Source organism: Mustela erminea, chromosome 7 (assembly GCF_009829155.1).
Source record: "Mustela erminea isolate mMusErm1 chromosome 7, mMusErm1.Pri, whole genome shotgun sequence".
Taxonomy (NCBI): Eukaryota; Metazoa; Chordata; class Mammalia; order Carnivora; family Mustelidae; genus Mustela; species Mustela erminea.
In genome coordinates this window covers 24,439,719-24,460,598 of record NC_045620.1, presented here as the reverse complement: position 1 = coordinate 24,460,598, position 20,880 = coordinate 24,439,719, and the positions used below count along the sequence as shown (strand labels likewise).

Sequence of the window (20,880 nt, the reverse complement as noted above, 5' to 3'; positions counted from 1 at the left end):
ATAGAGCATGAGTAGGAGGAGCAGGGAGAGAGAATCTCAAGCAGACTCCACGCTGAGTGCAGAGCCTGACTCAGGGCTCGGTCCCACCACCCTGAGACCACAACCTAAGCTGAAACCAAGAGTCGGATGCTTAGGCAACTGAGCCACCCATGGCCCCATGCCACTTATATACAGGGTAGAGAAATGAGAGCCCAGCCCCTGCCTGTATCTTCTGAAACCGTGGACAAGTTCAGCAGTACCCATTTATGGAAAGTACTCTGGAACCAGGCAGATCTCGGACCTCTTTTCCATTCTTTTTTCTTTTTCTCCTAACTGGGAACTTCAGAGAGAATACTGGAAGCTTTCTGGTTCTTTCCTGTGTCAGCATGAGCTTTTAAATGGGATTTGCAAAGGGCAGGGTTTGGCAATTGGATGAAAGAGCTTTGGGAACTGCTTACTTACCGTGGAGAACTGCTGATTTATTTGTAGCAACTTAATTTGGAGACAAGAGAGTTGAGGTGTGATCCTGGCAAGCTGTGTTACCTTTTCTGGGCATCGTTTTTCCTCAGTCACCTAACCAGACAGGTCAGATTTTAGGATCTCCGAGAATACTTCAGGTGCACACCCCTCCCCCTTTTGATGCCAGAGTTCTAACTCATTTTAGTCAGGGTCTGGCAGGACATCTGATGCCGTGGGGTGCAGGGATGCTTACTAAGCCATCTGTGAAGGAGAATGGCTTTCTTTGACCTTGGTGATGAACTTGGTTGTTTTGACTTTGGGTCTTTTCTTGCCCACATACATAGGACAGATGACAGGTGACCCCAGCACAGTGACCAGTGGCTGAGTCGACTATTGGTTGAAAGCCAGATGTGGTTCTTCTGGCTGAGGGTACCCTGAACATCCTGAGGTTTAGTCATGGGCGTGATGAGCGGGAAGATCTGAATGATTGCGAGATGCAGGCAAAGCGGGGTCTCCCTCAGCTTCACTCAGCGGCCTGCCTGCCAGTGTCCTGCCATGACCAGGCTCCCGCTTACTGTTGCATTTGTGTGTAAGTGTCCTCTGGAGTGTGTTTGTGTTTGCTGTGTGCTGCGAATGGGAAAGGAACAGCATTCTCCTCCTTCCCTTCTAGTCTTTGTATCTTCTGCTAGATGAACTCCCGTGTAGAATCTTGGGTCTTTGAAAGGACACCATCATTCATTCATTCAGTGAGAGGATATCACTGGCCCCTCCTTGCCTAAATCTCTCTATACTACTCGTGAGTGTACAGTTATGACTTTTTGGGATCTAGTGAGATGCCCTGGGTTCGTGGCTCCTCTCCTGAATGCCCCCAGACCAGGGCAGGTAAATTTGCCCTCTGCAGCAACTCTTCAAAGAGAAGTCAAGTCTGCCTTTGCCTAAGAGAAAGGAGCATCCTAGCTAGTTGTATTGAACTAGTGTGATCTCTGAAAATGCTTTCTGTGCAGTCACTAACAGGTGCCTTGCAGAAGGAGTTTCCAGTCCTAGTTGAATGTCTTTTCAACTAGTCTCTCTGTTTCATGGGGTATCTCTTTTGTATTATTCCTCCAAATAGCTGTTTAGAGTGTCTAATGAAGCAACTGTCTGGAGACCAATGTTTATTTCAACATGGTTGGAGTTGTTTTTGCTTCAGCTTTCAGAGCCAATAAAGCTGGTTATTAGATTCTGTAATTGCTGCTGTAATTACTCTCTTGGAACCGGCAAAGGCATAATTAAATATGGAGATTCCAAGGACTATTTTTTTCCGTCTAAAAGCAACCTCTTTAACTTCTGTTGGCCTGAGTTAGATTTCAACTGTGAAAGCCACCGTGTTTACGAATGACACTGGGTTCCTTTGACAGGAAAGGGATTTCTTTGGATACCTCTTTGAATATTTTTTTTTTTAAAGATTTTATTTATTCATTTGACACAGAGAGATCACAAGTAGGCAGAGAGGCAGGCAGAGAGAGAGAGAGGAGGAAGCAGGCTCCCCGCGGAGCAGAGAACCCGATGCGGGACTCAATCCCAGGACCCTGAGATCATGACCTGAGCCGAAGGCAGCAGCTTAACCCACTGAGCCACCCAGGCGCCCACCTCTTTGAATATTTGGTTTAGATGAACTCCTTGTTAACTCAGTACTTGTTTTTATATTTTTCATTCCTTCCCTCATCTTACTGAGATATAATTAACATAACATTGTGTTAGTTTTACCTAATATACAACATAATGATATGATAGATGTATGTATTGTGAAATGATTACCAAGATAAGTTTAGTTAACATCTAGCACCTCACACAGTTATATATTTTTTTCTTGTAGTAAGAACCCAGTACTTGTTTTTTTAAACCCAACCATCAGGAATTTGGAGACGTAAAAGGCAAAACACTAAGAGCCAGCATGTATTTATGTAAAACATTGGGCTCGTCCATCTCTCTCTCTCTCTCTCTCTCTATCTATCTATCTATCTAAGAGAGAGAGTGAGCACAAGCAGGGAGAGTAGGGAGGGAGAGGGAGGGGAGAGGGAGAGGGAGAAGCAGGTCCCCGCTGAGCAGGAAGCCTGATATGGGACTTGATCCCAAGACTGTGGGATCATGACCCGAGCTGAAGGCAGGTGCTTAACTGACTGAGCCACCCAGGCATTCCCAGGGCTTGTCTCTTTAAACTTTGGCTACATATTGAAGTAAATTCCTGTGGTCAGAAATAAGGTTGGGATGGATGGTATATCACTTTAAGTGTAACAGTATGCAGGAAGAGTGTCATTTTACTCCTTTAGTTTGCCCTAAGTTATACTTTACCACTCTGCCCCACTTTTCTAAAATATAGACAGGTTCAGATGCTATGAATATTTATGTTCACTGGGGTGCCTATGTGTCTCAGTCGTTAGGTGTCTGCCTTCAGCTCAGGTCATGGTCCCAGGGTCCTGGGATTGTGCCCACAAGCAGGGGGAGTAGGAGAGGAAGAAGCAGGCTTCCTGCTGAGCAGGGAGCACGATACAGGACTCGATCCCAGGACCCTGGGATCATGACCTGAGCTGAAGTCAGACGCTTAATGACTGAGCCACCCAGGTGCCCTAAAAATAAATAAAATCTTAAAAAAAAAAAAAAAAAGTCTGGGTTTCCTTAAAAAAAAGAAAAAGTATTAGAAAAAAAAATAAAGCAGTTCTAAATCTCATATGTTAATAGGGAAAGAATAAATTTGGTTTTAAAAATCAGAATGTATGGGGAACCTGGTGCTAAAGCGTTTATAGACACCCTGCTTCTGGGTTGGGGTTTCATACAAAGCAGAACAGCTCCCTCGCTGGGATTTATTGAAAGTCAGCCCTCTACACAAGGGTTTGGGCTGGGGGAACCAAAAAAAAAAAAGAAAGAAAGAAAGGAAAAAACACCCCAAGAACGAAATTTGGAAAAAGAAGAAAAAACCAGAAATCAGAATGTAGCTGACTATATAAAGTCAAGGCTCCTGGTACACTCATGACACTGAAAAGCAAGGCAGGTGGGTCATCTCCTTGTTCATTTTTGAGGACTGTTCCAGTGTCACTTGACATCATTTTGAGGCTGTGTGGGAGGAGCAGAGACCTGAGGGTTTACACAGACAAGTGGTAGAGCCCTCCCCTCTCCATATAACAGCAGTATGACTTGTATCAGCCGCTTTACCTTTCTGATCCCCAGTGTCTTTGTTAGTAATAGATCTGGGATCTTTGCCCCATGACTGGGTGCAGGAAGATTAAATGAGAAGGTGAGTGAGACTTCCATAGCCATCTTGCTTGCTTACCACACGGCAGGCAAGCAGACACCTTGTTTACTTTACTCATGAACATGGCAGAGAAGTTTTTATAGACTGGGCTTTGGCATGGGCGGTGAGGATGGCTGAGGAGGTGGACCCTGGAAAGAGGCACTGTGAGACATTGACCTGAGAAAACCTGAGCATCCCCCTGAAACAAATAATACATTATATGTTAATTTTAAAAAGAAAAAGAAAAGAAAGAACACTTGAGAATCATTTGTTGATTAGGATATATCTGAGTTTATTTCTGTGGAAAGGCAACACAACACCAAGGAAGGCACAAGGAAGAAACCCCAGGCCCTGAGCACTTACATACCAGGACATCTTCCCTCTGCCATGATGGTCATTGGCAGAGGTCTCCCAGAACCCAGCCTGTGGTGACAATCCCAGTCCCTTGCAGGATTTTACTGGTCATATTCAGCCATGTGGAGGCTTTGTCATGTGGGTACAGGGAGCTGTTCAAGGTTTTCTGTTGTTGTTGTTGTTGTTTTGTTTTTAAGATTTTATTAGAGATAGCGAGAGAACACACGCAGGCAGAGCAGAAGGAGAAGCAAACTCCCTACTGAGCAGGGGAACCCGATGTGGGGCTTGATCGCAAGACCCTGGGATCATGACCTGAGCTGAAGGCAGTCGCTTAACCAGCTGAGCCACCCAGGCGCCCCAACTGCTGAGGGTTTTTTTTTTTAAGATTTTATTTATTTATTTGACAGAGAGAGATCACAAGTAGACGGAGAGGCAGGCAGAGAGAGAGAGAGGAAAGCAGGCTCCCCGCTGAGCAGAGAGCCCGATGCAGGGCTCCATTCCAGGACCCTGAGATCATGACCTGAGCCGAAGGCAGCGGCTTAACCCACTGAGCCACCCGGGCACCCCACTGCTGAGGGTTTTTAAGCAAAGGAATGACATAATTGGGTTTGCACTCCCTCTTCTGTGATCCCACTCCCCACTGGACCGGATGACCTCTCCAGAGCAGGATTCTGCCTTTTTCATTAAGTGGAAGGCATAATAGCTAGAATGGCAGAGCATGGACTTTGGGGTTCCACCCTTGGCTTAATTCCTTCTGCCCCTTACCACCTGGTGACCTGAATTACATAACCTCTCTGAAACTATTTCCTTATCTGCTAAAAAGTGTGGCCGTCTCTACCTTAAAAGGTTTCTGTTTTGTGAGGTACTTCCATAGCATGTATGACTTAGTAATTAGCAGGTGAAGGTGTTCAGTAAGGAGTCTTGGGGACCCCTGGGTGTGACTGTGGATTGGACTTCTTGAGGTCATAGGCCATTCACATAGGGATCAAGGGAGATGGCAGGTTGACTGTCTTGTCAACTTTTAAGGAGGCACATTTCATTGTTCTTCAGATTTTTTGCAGTTTCTCATTAGCCTGCTTTATCCTTTGGCTAGAAGAATTTTCCTAGTGGTTTTATTTGCTCATTTTAGAGGAAGAATGGACGGCTTACGTGCAGTCCCTTGGCAGATGGTTCTTAGGATGCAGTGCTAGGCTAACAGGAAGCCTGAATAGAAGGAGCAGGGGACCCATTCATGTGATGTATGGAGAAACCACAGCCCTGTAAGGGAGATGATTGCATGTCCCTAAAAGCCTGCCGGAGATGGGGATGGCTCCGGTCTGGAGCTCAGGGACATGGTGGAGCATGTGTCGGGGGGTGCCTCTGTGTGTTTGTCTGTGTCGAAGACTAGTGCTGTCCAGGCCAAGTAGGGTCCCATTGGTTCTGGCTTTGATACCCATCTAAGATATGTACTAAAGATACCTTTAGGTGCCAAGAAGGTAATTGAGATGGCAAGGGGAAGGCTTCTTGGGTTTGAGTAGGGAGATGTGCTTTTGGCTCCTGCTCTACCACAGATTCGCCTTGGTCAGATTGCTTGCCCTGACTGGATCTAAGAACAAGATGATTTCTCCAGCCTTAACATGCCAGGAAGCATAGATAGATGATGACATTGACTTGGCTAAATGGTCAGACTCCTGGCAGGGAATTCTGACTTTATTTTAGTTGTGTTGTTTTCTATGATAGAGAATGCCACAGTAACCATCTTTGGGCATGAGAATTTTTGCTTTTGTTGAATACATTTCCAGAAGGAGATTACTGGGTCATAGGGCAAGAACGTCATTATGGCTGTTGCTATGTGTTGCCATGTTGCTTTTCTGAGTCAGTATATCAACTTAGAGTTGTCAGCTGTGTGTGAGGGGGCATTTAACCCTAACTTATCCAGTATTTAGTATAGTTACTGTTTATTGTTTTTATAATTGAGTTAGCATAAAATGATACTTTAAAGCTGCTTTATAATAATTAGAGGTGTTGGGGCCTCTGGGTGGCTCAGTGGGTTAAAGCCTCTGCCTTCAGCTCAGGTCATGATCCCAGGGTCCTGGGATTGAGCCCCACATCGGGCTCTCGGCTCAGCGGGGAGCCTGCTTCCCTTCCTCTCTCTCTGCCTGCCCCTCTGCCTGCTTGTGATCTGTCTGTCAAATAAATGAATAATAAGAAAAAAATCTTTAATAAAAAAATAATTAGAGGTGTTGTTTTTTAGTGTCCACTATGTTTAAGTTGTGCTAGGTATTTATATATATAATCTCACTTCTCACAACGAACCTGTTGGGGAAGCTAAGTAGCTCACCTAAGTCTGTGAGCTGGGATTTGAACCTAAAGCAGTATGGCCTCAAAACACATTTTCTGTCTCAGAGCCTCTCCGTGCTTTGATTTGTGGGGGTGTGGTTACATAGTGTGAGCTTGAGCTTGTGTGCTTTGCTGCACTTTGAAATAGGTGAATTTTGTAGTTTTCTTAGAAAATGGAATGTGTTCCTTGTATAGAAGAGACTAATAACCTTGTGTTATAGTGGAGGCACCAGCTGAGGTACATGGATTACAATTAGGGCGAAGGCTCAAGTGAACTCTGGGATATTCTGGTGTCATGCTCTCTGAAACCCTGTTTTCTCCCTGATGCAGCGGCCCTCCAGGCACTGAAGCGCAAGAAGAGGTATGAAAAGCAGCTGGCGCAGATCGACGGCACACTCTCCACCATCGAGTTTCAACGGGAGGCCCTGGAGAATGCCAATACCAACACCGAGGTGCTCAAGAACATGGGCTACGCTGCGAAGGCCATGAAGGCTGCCCACGACAACATGTACGTGGCTACCCACTGGTGGGGGGGCACCCGCGTGGCGGGGCCTCAATCCCGGGACATGGCCTTGGGTGACCCTTTGATTTATCCATTCAAACACCCAAGTTTGTTTTACTTTGCGTTCTTTTTTGGAACTCCCCTTTTATTTTTATTTGTATTATGTTAGTCACCATAAAATACATCATTAGTTGTTTTTTTTGTTTTTTTTTAAAGATTTTATTTATTTGACAGACAGAGATCACAAGTAGTAGGCAGAGAGGCAGGCAGAGAGAGGAGGAAGCAGGCTTCCTGCTGTGCAGAGAGCCCAATGTGGGGCTCAATCCCAGGACCCTGAGATCATGACCTGAGCCGAAGGCAGAGGCTTTAACCCACTGAGCCACTCAGGTGCCCCACATCATTAGTTTTTGATGTAGTGTTCCAAGATTCATTGTTGATGTACAGCACTCAGTGTTCCATGCAATACATGCCGTCCTTAATACCCACTACCAGGCTCACCCATTCCCCCACCCCCCTCCCCTCTAAACGCACAGTTTGTTTCTCAGAGTCCACAGTCTCTCATGATTCATTTCCCCGTCCAATTTCCCCTAACTCACTTTTCCTTTCCTTCTCCTAATGTCCTTCATGTTATTCCTTAGTGAAACCATATGATAATTGACTCTCTCTCCTTGACTTATTTCACTCAGCATAATCCCCTCCAGTCCTATTCATGTTGATGCAAAAATTGGGTATTCATCCTTTCTGATGGCCAAGTAATATTCCACCATATATGTGGACCACATTTTCTTTATCCATTTGTCTGTTGAAGGGCATCTTGGCTCTTTCCCCAGTTAGGCTATCATGGGCATTGCTGCTATGAACATTGAGGTACATCTGGCCCTTCTTTTCACTCTATCTGTATCTTCAGGGTAAATACCCAGTAGTGCATTTACTGGGTCATAGGTTAGATCTGTTTTTAATTTTTTGAGGAATCTCCATACTGTTTTCCATGGTAGCTGTACCAACTTGCATTCCCACCAGCAGTGTAAGAGGGTTCCGTTTCTCCACATCCTTTCCAACATTTGTTGTTTCCTGCCTTGTTAATCTTCATAATTCTAACTGGTGTAAGGTGGTATCTCAATGTGGTTTTGATTTGAATTTCCAGAAGACATGAACAGACACTTTTCCAATGAAGATATACAAATGCTAGCAGACACATGAAAAAATGTTCACCATCATTAGCCATCAGGGAAATTCAAATGAAAACCACATGGAACTCCTTTTAAAATGGATTTTGTACCTTGTTGCCTGAAGAAGCAGATCTCAGGGTACCTGGGTGGCTCAGTTGGTTAAGCGTCCAACTCTTGATCTTAGCTCAGGTCTTGATCTCAGGGTTGTGAGTTCAAGCCCTGCACTGGGGCTTAAACCCAGCATGGAGCCACTTAAAAAAAAAAAGAAGCAGATTTCATGGAATGAAAAAGTATTTCTGAGTAATTCAGGGTTATTGTGATGAGCAGAGTTTCTAGCTGGAAAGGTCCTTAAAAAGTCCTCTCATCCAGGCCTCTGATTATCAAGGTGGGGAAGCTGTGTCCCAGAGAGGGGAGATGACTTGCCCTAGGTTATGGATGAGATTGGATAGAACTGGGATTAGAATCAGTGTTCATGTCTTTTTTCCTGATTCTGTCAGGGATCCTGAAAATCGTGGTGCATCCAAGGGCTTAGGATTTCTGTGTTCTTAAATCTGCTTTTGCTGGAATTTTCTGGCTCCCCTCTTGGTTTCAGTCTTTGGCTGTCATATTTAACAATGTTCTTAGGGTGCCTGGCTGGCTCAGTCCCTGGAGCATGTGACTCTTTATCTCAGGGTAGTGAATTTGAGTGTAGAGATTACTTAAAAAAAAAAAAATCTTTAAAAACAGTGTTCCTGACCTCCAATCCTTCCGTTATGTGGCTACTTCTCATGTACAGTGGCCTAAGAAATAGATGACCAACCTTGTTACAGTTGTAATTAAAGGCCAGGGTAACACTAGGTTCCAAATGAGGGCCTCTCTCATGAACAAATTCTGCATTTGTTGTAGTGCTTGGACTTGGCAGCATATATTTGAGGAGTGTTTGAAGCCATTTTTACTTCTTCGGGGGTACTCAGCAATGTTCTTGAATAGAGATTGGCAGAATGTAGCCTGTGGCCCTGCCACCTATTTTAGTAAATAAAGTTTTATGGATACACAGTCGTACCCATTAATTTACATACTGTCTATGGCTGCTTTTGTGGTACATAGCAGGGTGGAGTGTTCGTGACAGTTTATATGGCCCACAAATTCTGAGATGTTTCCTGTGTGGTCCGTTACAGAGAAAGTCTGCTAATCTCTGCTCTAGAAATGTGGGGTTGCCAGAAAAGTAGCCTTTAAATAAGTGAGGTGTTATCTGAGGGTAGATGTTCATTGGACTGCGCTTCCTAAGTTAGGTCCACGTCTGCTCCATTTCTGTGTTCTCCAAGATGCCCAGCGCAGAGCTCATCTCAGCAAACTCCTGTGCATGCTTTGAAGCATATGTGTATGGATTATACTGATTAATTGTATGTTTAGAAGACTGACAGTGCATAGGAAGTAATTCTGCATGTTTGCCTTTCTTTGGGGCCTACTGCAGGAGCCATGAGTGGATTCGAGTAAATAGGAAGGACCTATCAAGTGGCATAGCTGTATTTTGTGGTTTGTGATTTTCTCTCTCCCTGTACAGTTACAGAATTGCCTTTGAGCTTGAAGAGCTGTTGGCCCGGGAGTTAAAGTCCTGTAGTCTTGTCTGACGTGTTTATTACTAGCTTACATGAGAGATCATGAATATGGAATCTAACTTTGCTAAGCCTCATTCCTTAGGGCATTGGACTGGATGATGTCTAAGAACACTTCCATCCTCTTGATTTTGTGATTCTCTTTTAAAAGGGGGAGAAAGATAATAAAGACAAGTAATTCCTTACAGGAAGTAATTATAGAGGGTAGGGTTAGGAAGCAGATTGTGTGCATGGGGTATCTCTTCCTGCCTCGTAGACTCTCCTTACAAAGACTGATTGTCCAATATGACATCTGTCCGTTTCATTTAAAGGGACATCGATAAAGTTGATGAGTTAATGCAGGACATTGCTGACCAGCAAGAACTTGCAGAGGAGATTTCAACAGCTATTTCAAAACCTGTAGGATTTGGAGAAGAGTTTGATGAGGTGAGTGGTTCACATAAGCTTCACAAATGACACGTGAGCTGCCCTTCGATGTGCTGTTGAAGGCTCTCTGGCAGGTTGTATGCGGTTGGGAAATCACCAGTTCTCATTCCTCCAGAGTCTTGGACATGAATAGGGCATGGTATTAACTTTCCCTAATTCTGCATTTTGTGAAACAGCTTTCACTCGTGGGGATAGAAGTTTAGGTTGAGTAAAGGGCTCTCCATAGGGACCCCTCAGCAGGTTTTAGGTCAGTAGTTGGTTTCAGTAAATAATTACCTTACACATCTCGTGGGGGACCCTGGGCTTGGAGCTGGGGCAGCCGAGGTGACTGTTCCTTGTAGAAGGTTACAGGATTTGCCCTTGGGCAACTCTGATTTGAGGTAAAGATGAAGCCAAGGAAGGAGCATTTGTACCTGACCCCTGGGGGATCCATCTGGAACTTGGCCACCTACCAGTTTCTGCTGTAGCAGTTGGGATCTTGAGTCTTAGGTTTTTAAAATACATTAACAGGCCCTGTTGAAGATATTTCATTCTGTGTTAGATTTGAGTCCGCTGAAAGTCAGGTCCTCTCCTTGTGCTATCTGATTCCCACAGTATAGCTGAGAAAACAGCCTATGGCTCTTAGACTTGGCTTCCAGCACAAGGGTCTTCCATGTTTTCAGACTGAAATTTGATGGACTAGTCAAGTTAATTTCAATTCAGCAAATATTCCTGAACATTCCCTGAGTGTACCCAGTTCTGAGATAAAGAAAGAGGAATGAAAAGATTCAATCCCTCCTCTCAAAATGCTGACAGCTAGTGCAGGACACTGGGTAGAGACTCTGTAACTGCTGGATAGTGTATTATGTTCACCAGTAGAACCATGTTTAGGGTTTGAGTCAGAGTGTGGACCTGGAGTTCATCTCCCTTCCGATCTTCTTAGAAGGGGTGTGTGTCCTCTGAGTCATCAGGAAAGTGGGGCTGCTGCAGGGGGTAGGAGTCCCAGGGACATCTCTCTCACTGTGCTGTTTCCTTCACCAGGATGAGCTCATGGCAGAATTAGAAGAACTAGAACAGGAGGAACTAGACAAGAATTTGCTGGAAATCAGTGGACCCGAAACAGTCCCTCTACCAAATGTTCCCTCTATAACCTTACCATCAAAGCCCAGTGAGTACTTCTTACCCTGTCATGACATACCCTGGTGCCATGTCGTGGGTAATCTTGAGGTCGGTTGGCCTCAGTTTGGGTTCTGAGTTTGCCCAGGAGTGAGAATCACAGAAGATCTGTTGTGACGGCCATGGAGACATCATCACCTGTCTTTTCCTAGTTTCGCTATAGAACAGGGTTTCTTAACCTTGGCACTATTGACACAGCCTGGTAATTCTTTGGGTTGGGGGAGGGGAGTTGTTTTATGTACTGTAGATGTTCACAAGCACCCTTGGGCTCTCTCTCTCCCAAGTTGTGAAGACCAAAAAGGTCTCCAGATACTGTCAGATGTCCCTTGCAGGGTGTGGGGAGATCACCCCCCAGTTGAGAACCACTATTCCAGAATTATTTTTTCCTACGTCACCAAACAAGAGAAAGTTCTAGGCACTAGGAGAAGGTGTGAGAGTTTAATTCCAGGACAGCTCTTGGTTCATGTCTAATATCCTGTGCTGTGCACACATGCAAAAACTTGGGGTCTCAGAGGCAGCCATGTGGGAAGGAAACATCTTTGGCTTTTTTAGAGCCCTGGTTCTGTAAGACCGACCTTTCTTTCTGCCTGCTCCTCTGTCCCCCTCCCTCTTCCGTTATTTCACCCTTGGGTAGACGTATTCCACACCAAACTTCTAGAAAAGGTACAGAAGTTTGGCTTGGCATGGAGAGAGAGCCCGGGGAGCAGTGTAACGAGGCTGTAGTCCCTCTTACCCTCCCACGTATCAAGAAGAAACGGCTCCTCAAGTTGAGTCAGCAGCCTGTGGGGGGTGCAGGCAAAGGGGCTCCAAACACTGTTTAAGGAGCACCTGTGGGTGCGGAGAAGTGGTTCAAGCCTCTTGAGGTGGAGGGGGAGTGCTGGCAAGGATTAGATCTCCTCTGGGGTTCTTCCTCATATCCCCCTCCTTGAATGCTCTGGGACGAATTCTGACGGACTCCCAGTGTAAATCTCCTTGTTTTGCCTGGCCCAGACGCTGGTGGAGGGGCGGTGCCGGGGACTTGTGCCTCTTATCTAGAGTTTTATGTTGCAGCTTTTGGGGCCCAGAGAAGCAGTTGCTGATAGGCTGGCGATGAAGCTGAGGGAGGCTGGGTGCAAGGGCAGGGCTGTTTGAGAGACTCTGGGTAGCAAAGCCCACACCCAGCCAGAAAGTGTCGAGATCGTTGTAACCAGCCGTCCTAAGTAGCCTTTTCTGTCTTCACACAGCCAAGAAGAAGGAAGAGGAAGAGGATGACATGAAGGAACTGGAGAATTGGGCTGGATCCATTTAACTGGTCCAGTGCAGGCTGGGCCCAGACAGACTCTGGTGGCCTGTGCGGCGGGCAGGCGTGTGCGTGTGCGGGGCAGGACATGGTGCAGGCAGGTTCCATCGCTCCTGAGTCTCCCTCCAAAGCAGTAGGGCCGCGTCCCTGCTCACTCTCTGCATAGCATGGTCTGCACCCAGCGGGTCGGGGAATGGGGAGGTGGGCGGGTGGGTAGGGTGGGAGGTGCCTGCTGTTTATAATGTTGAATTTCTGTAAAATAAACTGTATTTGCAAATCCAACATTGAGCTTCTGGACTACGCTAACTCCACTGCTGAACCTCGATGGAATGGGTCGACCGTTTGCAGTTGAAATGATCTGAAAATGTAGCCTCTGTCCTCTTAAGTCAGTTGACTTGTCGCACATCTCTTTGTAAGACTTGTATGGTACTGGCAGAAAAGTTTTTTAAAAAAGCCATAGGCTTTTCCTTGTCCTTAGCTGTAATAATGCATCTGACTTTGGTTTCCTTGAGAACTGTATTTCCGTCCATCACCTGTGTGCTGGCCCCTGTGTTCACCACTCTGCCTACCCCTCTCTCCTCCCCCACTGGTCTTTTGGAGTTTGTGACACTGATTTGAAATGGATGGTGTTCTCTTGAGAGCAAGTGAGATTGTAGAATTAAATCCCAGCTATACATTTTTCTAACATAGCTCTAAGGTCGTTGTTGCTGTTTGTGATAACTGATAGATAACTCATTGGAAACATGTGCATACATTTATATTCAGATGAAATTATGGTTTGCACTGTCTATTAAATATCTCAATTAATTTTCATACTTTGCTGTTGTGTTCAATCAATCTGTCATTTGCTTCGGGAGCTGACTCTCTCAAGGCCAGCGTGGTGCCCAGTGGAGTCTGTGAAAACTTGTGGAAGACTTGAGCGTGACCTGCATCAACAGTCTGAACCAAAGAACAGAGCGGATCTTACTAGAAATGATTTTAAGTTCTGGAGGTCATGGATCTGTGGCCTTCATCTTACGTGATGTTACGTGATGTACCCAGAGGGTACAGTTCAGGAGTGAGTAGTTCTTGTGCAGTTCCATGATCTTCCATAGTTCTTCTTTGTGTCCATGGGCAGTGCCCACAGGACAGCAGAGCCTCCTGCTGTTGGAAACCATGGTTTTCCTATTGACTAGGCCCACCTGGTACATCGGTTTATTGAACCACCAGTACACTAAAGAAAATGACCTTTCCCATGGAGAGAGAGTGTAGGGCAGTGACTAAGAATCTAGGACATGGGTGGTAGTCTCAGGTCTGCTGTGACTCACGGTGTGACCTTGGCCCAGCCTCTTCCACTCTCTCTTCTTTAGTCTTATAGCCCCTGGAGAACCGATGAATATTATGGACCTTCTTCAGAAAAGTGGATCTAAGAATATTTGTTCTTAATTGCATGCCAGTTAGCAGAATTTGGGAGGATCCCTTCTCTAATGCCCATCCCTAAACCTCTTAAGATTAAAATCACCTGGGAGGATGGGGTTGCCTGGGCGGCTCAGTCCTTAAGCATCTGCCTTTGGCTCAGGTCATGATCCCAGCCAGGGTTCTGGGATCGAGGCCTGCATTGAGCCCCATATCGGGCTCCCTGCTCGGCGGAGAGCCTGCATCTTCCTCTCCCATTCCCCCTGCTTATGTTCCCTCTCACTGTGTCGCTGTCAAGTAAATAAATAAAATCTTCAAAAAATAAAATAAAATCACCTTGGCTCCTGGGTGGCTGGGCAACTCTGGATTTCCAACAGAGGGCAGTGTCTGGGGCTCCTCTGAGAAATAGCTGCTGCTTCCTAAATGTGGGCCTTGTGCCAGGCTGTAGTTTTCCGTGTTCAGTAATGCTCAGTCTCTTTCCTGCTCTCAGGAGGTTATCAGGCTGGAGAGAAAAGTTACTGTGTCAGGATTCCTTGGCTACAAGCCACAGAAGACTCATTTGGCTGGTATACACAGTAAGGTCATCTACTTATCTGTTCAAAGCTTACCCAACAAATACTTACTGAGTACCTACTGTGTTCCGGGCACGTTCAAGGCACTGGGAGTGCAGGCAGTAGACACAGTCCCTGCCCTCAAGGTGTTTACATTCTCATAGTCCCAGGACAAGAAGTCTCGGCTTGGTGGAGGGCTGAATGGGGGTGGCTAGGGCATGGGGGCAATCTGGGTTTAAGGCCGTGACTCAACCATGTCACAAGAACTAGGATTTTGCATCCTTCCGCTCTGCCGTTCACTATACATTAGCTTTTCCTTATTGGGCTTGGTCCGTCTCAGTCATTAGATGGCCTTTCATCACACCCCCACGATCTAGAAGCAGGAGGATCAGCATAGCCAGAGTTTCACCTCTGCCAGTGTTAACAGGAGGCAGACCTTTCCCAGAAGCCTCCACGAAAATACCCCGGTACCTCATGGATCCAAGTGTTGCGTGGTCATTTCTTGCTGTAAAAGAGTCTGAGAAAGTAGGGACTAGACAAAAGGGTCCAATCAGGATTCTCCCCTTGGGTTGGGGGTGGAACCTCCCTTCTCTGAGCCCATTACTGTTTTTAGGAAGGAAGTTAAGGGGATGGTTGCTGAGTTAGGTGGCACGAAGGGTCTACCACAGAGGCAGACACTGAAACAGACAAATAGGAGATCAGCTCTATCCATTTCTTCTGAAAAGCAGATCTGTCCATGATGCATTCCTTTCAAATCCTTCAATCTGCCTCCCCCCTCCCCTCTTCTGTGGTTGGAAAACTAAGGTGCGTTGGAATTACCCAGGAAGCTTGTTGAAAGTTCTGTGTCCTGGGCCCCATCCACTGAGCTGGGTGGGGATCCAAAAATTTGCATTTTAACAGACACTTCGGGTGATTCTGATGTAGAGTCCTGGGGCAACACTTTGGAACACTAAGGTGGACAGGATCTAGACCTCAGAATGGTTTACATGAACCTTCCATGAGCTAGAACCTCTTCCCATGTCTCCCCCACACTGTAATGCAGAATTTCCTGTCTCCTACAACGTGTGCTCTTTGCCATGTATGTGCTTTTTGCCTCCCAGCCTTTATGTGGGCTCCGGTCCCCTGGCCTGCCTCTCCTGGGCACAGTCTGCCTCATTCCTGCAGGGATTTTCTGCTTCCTCCTCTGCTTCCCACTTTGCACACTCTTGTTAGGATTCCCCACTCTCTTTCCAGATAGTGAGATCACTGCATTTCCCCACCCTCTAGATCTCCTGGGCACAGATCAGGTACTCAAGGATGTTGTGTGTAAGCATGTTCATGGTCAGAGGGGAAGGTGCTGTTGACTGGGTGTGCTGGGAGGAGGTGGAAGTTGAGCCCGGGCTCGAAGAAGGAGTGGAATTTTGATGTGTGCCTGCAACAACCGGGGCATTCTAGACCAAGAGAGGCTTGTGAGAGGGGACAACAAGGCAGGGAAGTGAGGGATGCCTCGGGAGGATTTGACTGGGGGAAGGGCTTGCTTGAGAAGAGGGGTGAGGTAGAACTGGAGAGGTGGTTTGGGGCTGGACTGGGATCTTGCGCATGAGACTGAGGGGTCTACATAGTCCAGAATCAGGGAAGGAAGGGAGACAGGGAGGTTAGGGAAAGGAAAGAAAGAAAATCAGTGGCTCAGGCCATAGATTTGGGGGCAGGGGATGGGTAGAGATGAAGTTTTTTAGGCTGCCTCCCATTTCCCTCAGTGAAGTGGGGTGGGAGGGGTGGTTTTAGAAGCAGCAGCACCATGGGGTAAATTCCTGCGTCTTCCAAGTGGAGACTGGACAGAGAGGCGGTGTGTGGGCAGCAGCAGGCCAGGATGTGGATGCCAAGAGCACAAGGCTCTGGAGCCCGGCACACGAGGTTCAGATCCTGCCTCTCTGCAGCACAGGGGCTGTGAGAGCCTCGGGAAGTGACCTCATTGCCTTAGCCTGTTTTCTCCCCTGTAATGTGCAGGTACTAACACACCTGTCTGTTTTCCTTTTCTAGTGCCACCAGGACAAATGACAATGACCACAAACCAGGCGCCTTAAAACAGTAGAAATCTATTCTCTCACAGCTTAAGATGCCTGAAGTCCAAAATCAGAGGCCCTAGGGAGGCTCCTTCCTCGCCTTTTCCAATTTCAGGTAGCGCCTGGCGTTCTCTGGCTTGTAGCTCTATCACTCTCCTCTGTGCGTGGTCTTCTCATGGCTTTCCTCTCTCTGTGTCTGTGTGTCCTTTGCTGTCTCTTACAAGGACACTTGTCACTGTTAGGGCCCACCCCAATTCAGTATGATCTCATCTTGATCCTTACTTTAATTATATCTGCATAGACCCTAATTCCAAATAAGGTCACGTTGTGAGGTTCCAGGTGGACAAGAATTTGGGGGCTGGGGTACTGTTCAACCCACTGTGCTGCCTCATAGAGCTGTGAGGTCGTGGCCTGTCAAGCACACAGCAAGGTTTAGAAAGCACTGTGAGGTCTAGGTGGGAAGCCCAGCTATAATGAGCTCCACTTGCTAGATGTGAAAACTGAGGCTTTAGGGAAACTCTGGGTCACACTGCTGGTAAGTGACGGAAGAAGCAGATGAATTGCTTATTCTGTGAAGGCCATTCAGCAGCTGTATTTGGGGTGTCTTTGTGCCAGCTCATGGTTTGGTGGAAAACATTTAATTCATCGTCCTCTTCTTCATCATGGCCCCGACAGGCTGGGTAGTCATTGTAGTAAAACCCTTTGAGAAGAGGGTACCTGCCCCAGGAGGGCTTGTGAGAGGAAGTACTGTCTTAGCCAAGATTGAGGGGTGCTGAGGACTCAGCAAGGGAAACAGTGTGAAAGACAGGAGTTAGGATAGTTTTCAATGGCATGTGCAAAGGCCTGGAGGCCACTCTGGCCTTCTTGTGGGCCTGGGCTGGTCAATGACTCAGGGTCAGTAGACCTTCAGTTACATATTTATGAAATGAGGGGGTGTCTGGGTGGCTCCGTCAGTTAAGCATCCGACTCTTGATTTTGGGTCAGATCATAATCTCAGGGTTGTGAGATGGAGCCCCGTGTTGGATTTCACACTCAGTGCAGTCTGCTTGAGATTCTATCCCACTCCCTCTGCCCCTTCCCCTGCTCATACTCATTCTCTCAAATAAATAAATAAAATCTTTTTAAAAAGTATTTTGAAATGAGTTACCGATGGGGAAACAAAGGCACCAAGGTACTTCAAGTCCATAGCAAATCCTGTTAGAGCTAAGACATGAACTCAGCTGCCCTGTGTCCCTATCCAGGTCTCTTCCTGTCTGCTCTGGGTACCCAGTCCTGCAGAAACAGCTTCCTTCCTTCCTGCTAAGCTGCATCCTGGCCTTGCTCAGATGACAGAGGCATCAGGTGGAGCTGGGGTAGAAGCCCAGATCTTTGGGTTCCACAGCCAAGACTGCACAGTCCCGAGCTAGACTTCCGTGACGCACTGGCTGAACTGGACCCAAATTCCCACAGGGCAACTCCGGGCTGAAATGAAGGGAAAAGGTCCCCACTTTGGGAGCAGAAATATGTTCCTTTGCCCAATAATATTACTTGCCTGGACTTGTTGGTTTTCAGTAAGAACAATAGCCAGAAAGAATGGCAGGTAGTAAGGAGGTATTTACTAAGAACAAGCACTTAATCCGCTTTATCCTTATTTTATCCACCCAGGAACTATTGCAGGGGAGGACCGCACATTGCAGCTAAGAAAACTCAGGCTCAGTGGGATAAGGTAACTTGCCCAAGGTCACAGAGCTGGGGAGCAGTAGAGCCACAAGAATCCAACCGCCACCTTCGCCACTCCCCTCCCCCCAGTACTTCCTTGCCACAGTGGTGGGGGAGGGGCAGGCTCAGAGCCTCTCTTCCCTGTTTCCCTCCCTCAGAAGGTTCCAACTCTCAACGTGACCAAATGCTTGGGTCCACAGAGGAGGCCAGCCGTCTTAGGAATCTTCCTGCTGAGAGCAGAAAGGCCACAGGCAACAGGGGCTAGAATCATCCAGTGTAACCTAGAAAGGAGCAGTGGTGTCAGACCATGTGAAGTCAGTCTCCTTGCTCAAGGGCCTTCTGAAGGTGGGAACACCCTGGGGCTGGTTTTCCCTTCCCCACCCTGAGACCCTACCTATTGTTCCCCCAGACCATCTCACCGATACTGCCTCTCTTTCCTTCTCTTCCTCCTCAGCCTGGGCGGCTATTTGGGGGGCACTTGGTTCCCTCACAGAAAGTGTAGACGAAGATACCATGGCACGTAAGGATGGCAGTCCTGCTTATCTACTGTTACAATAAACCATCCGGAAACTTAGTTGTGAAAAGCAACTATTGCATTATGCTCACAGATTCTGTGGTCTGAAATTCGGAAACGGGCCAGTGGGAACCACTTGTCTCTGTTCCCGGATAACTGGGGCCTCACCCGCAAAGACCTGAAGGCTGGTGATTACTTCAGCGGCTGGAATCACCCAGAGGCCTCTACGGTCCTTTGGTATTTGTGGTGGTTGATGTTGGTTATTGGCTGGGACCTCCGCTGGGACTGTCAGCAGGAGCATGTGCCTCGCCACCCCCCACCCCACGTGGCTGGGGCTTCCTTACAGCGTGAGAGCATCAGCGTAGGCCAAGCTCAAGGCTCTGAAAGGGATTGCCCCAGCCAGGATGAGGAGGACCCATTACTTTCATGACCTTGCCTTAGAGGTCATGCAGAGCCACTGCAATGCATTTTACTGGTTATCAGTGAGTTGTAGACCCACCCAGTTTCAAGGGGAGGGGAATTAGACTTCATCTCTCTCTCTCTTTTTAAAAGTTTTATTTATTTACATAATCTCTACACCCCGCATGGGGCTCTAACTCACAACCTGGAGATCAAGAGTCATCCGCTCTTTCGACTGAGGCAGCCAGAGACCCTAGACTCCATTTCTTGAAAAGGGCATGGCTAGTTCTAAAAGACCATGGAGGACAGAAGGTATCATTGGGCCTATCTCTGGAAGATACAATCTGCCATGATAGCTAACAGAGTGTTTACTGTGTGCCAGGAATTGAATTAACTCATCTTATCTCCAAACCCCACCCCATCCAGAGACTTCTTTTGAGTATGTATCTATCTGTCTCTATAAATTTCCCTTTCTCTATATATTATATATAATACAAATATATACATTAATAAATTATGTATATGTATGTATCACTGTACTAATATATTATATACATAATACATATACAACTCCTTGAGGTTTTAAAAGGCTGGGATATGAAATAAAGATAATCAGAAATTTCAAGGTTGTCTTCCTGTATTTCAAAGGAGTTAAAGGGTTTACCTTTGAAATCTGTCCCCTCTCCTTCCCATCCATTGCCACCCCCTGGTCCAGGATGCCATTAAATCTCAACTGAGCAGCTTCAGCAGTAACCTCCATGGTCTGTCTGCCACCCACAGTGCTTCCCCAGAGCCCCGATCCTTCACAGTAGCCAGAGCTAGAGCAATCTTTTCTAAAGAGCTCTCACTTCTGTTAAAGTCCCACATCAGGGTCCTTGCTTCTCCCTCTCCCTCTGCCTCTGCCTGCCATTCTGCGTGCCTGTGCTCTTGTGTGCTCTCTCGCGCTCGCTCTCTTTCTGACAAATAAATAAATAAAACCTTTAAGAGCTCAGTGGCTTTGGGACGCCTGAGTGGCTCATTTGGTTAAGCGTCTGCGTTCCGCTCAGGTCTTGATCCCAGAGTCCTGGGGTCCAGCTCTGCCTCAGGCTCTCCACTTAGCAGAGACTCTGCTTCTTCCTCCCCTTCACTGCTCTCCACCCGCTTGTATTCTCTTGCATTCTCAAAATTAATTAATTAATTAAAAGATTTTGTTTATTTTCAAGAGAGCAAGAGTAGGAGAGCACAAGCAGGGGGGAAGCAGCAGAGGGAGAGGGAGCAGCAGGCTCCCCATGGAGCAGGGAGCCTGATGCAGGGCTTGATTCCAGGACCCTGGAATCATGACCTGAACCGAAGGCAGACGTTTCATCCACTGAGTCATCCAGGCGCCCCAAATAAAAAGAATCTTAAAAAAATGATAATAAAATAAAAAAATAAAAGCTCAGTGACTTCTACCGCCCTCTAGACAGAATCAAAGCTTCCAAGCTTCCCAGCAGAATCTGGCAGGCCTCTGCCTGCTTTTCCAGCCTCCCTGAATCCCTGTTCTCATCCTTTGGTTGGCAGGACATCTGCACCAGAATTTCCTGGGGACTGATTCAACATGCAGATTCCTGCAGCTGTCAGAAGTGCTTGGGGGGATGGGGCCCTGGAACTTGCATTTTAAACATGCCTCGGTTTCTCTTTCTCGTTGAAGTCTGAGAAATCCTCCTAGCCTTTGAGATAATCTCTTCTAGGGCAACACCCTCACCCCCATTCTGCAGATGAAGAAACTGAAACTGAGGCCTAGAAAGAATAACTTTC

The 20,880-nt window shown here is 46.8% G+C and overlaps 1 protein-coding gene and 1 long non-coding RNA gene across 2 annotated transcripts in view; both read left to right on the top strand.

Annotated features, from left to right (window-relative positions):
* CHMP4B (charged multivesicular body protein 4B) overlaps positions 1-13,320 on the top strand; it is a 50,421-nt gene extending 37,101 nt beyond the window's left edge. Inside the window, exons 2-5 of the mRNA XM_032350939.1 lie at positions 6,710-6,887; positions 9,957-10,071; positions 11,092-11,218; positions 12,450-13,320. Of these exons, the coding sequence (XP_032206830.1) occupies positions 6,710-6,887; positions 9,957-10,071; positions 11,092-11,218; positions 12,450-12,514 (485 nt within the window). The 3' untranslated portion in view covers positions 12,515-13,320. The remainder of the gene's footprint in view (positions 1-6,709; positions 6,888-9,956; positions 10,072-11,091; positions 11,219-12,449) is intronic.
* Positions 13,321-14,197: 877 nt separating this feature from the next.
* Positions 14,198-19,953, top strand: LOC116595059. The gene is made up of 3 exons (XR_004287518.1): positions 14,198-16,608; positions 18,138-18,536; positions 18,646-19,953. It is a non-coding gene; the product is annotated as an uncharacterized LOC116595059 (long non-coding RNA).
* The last annotated feature ends 927 nt before the right edge of the window (positions 19,954-20,880 follow it).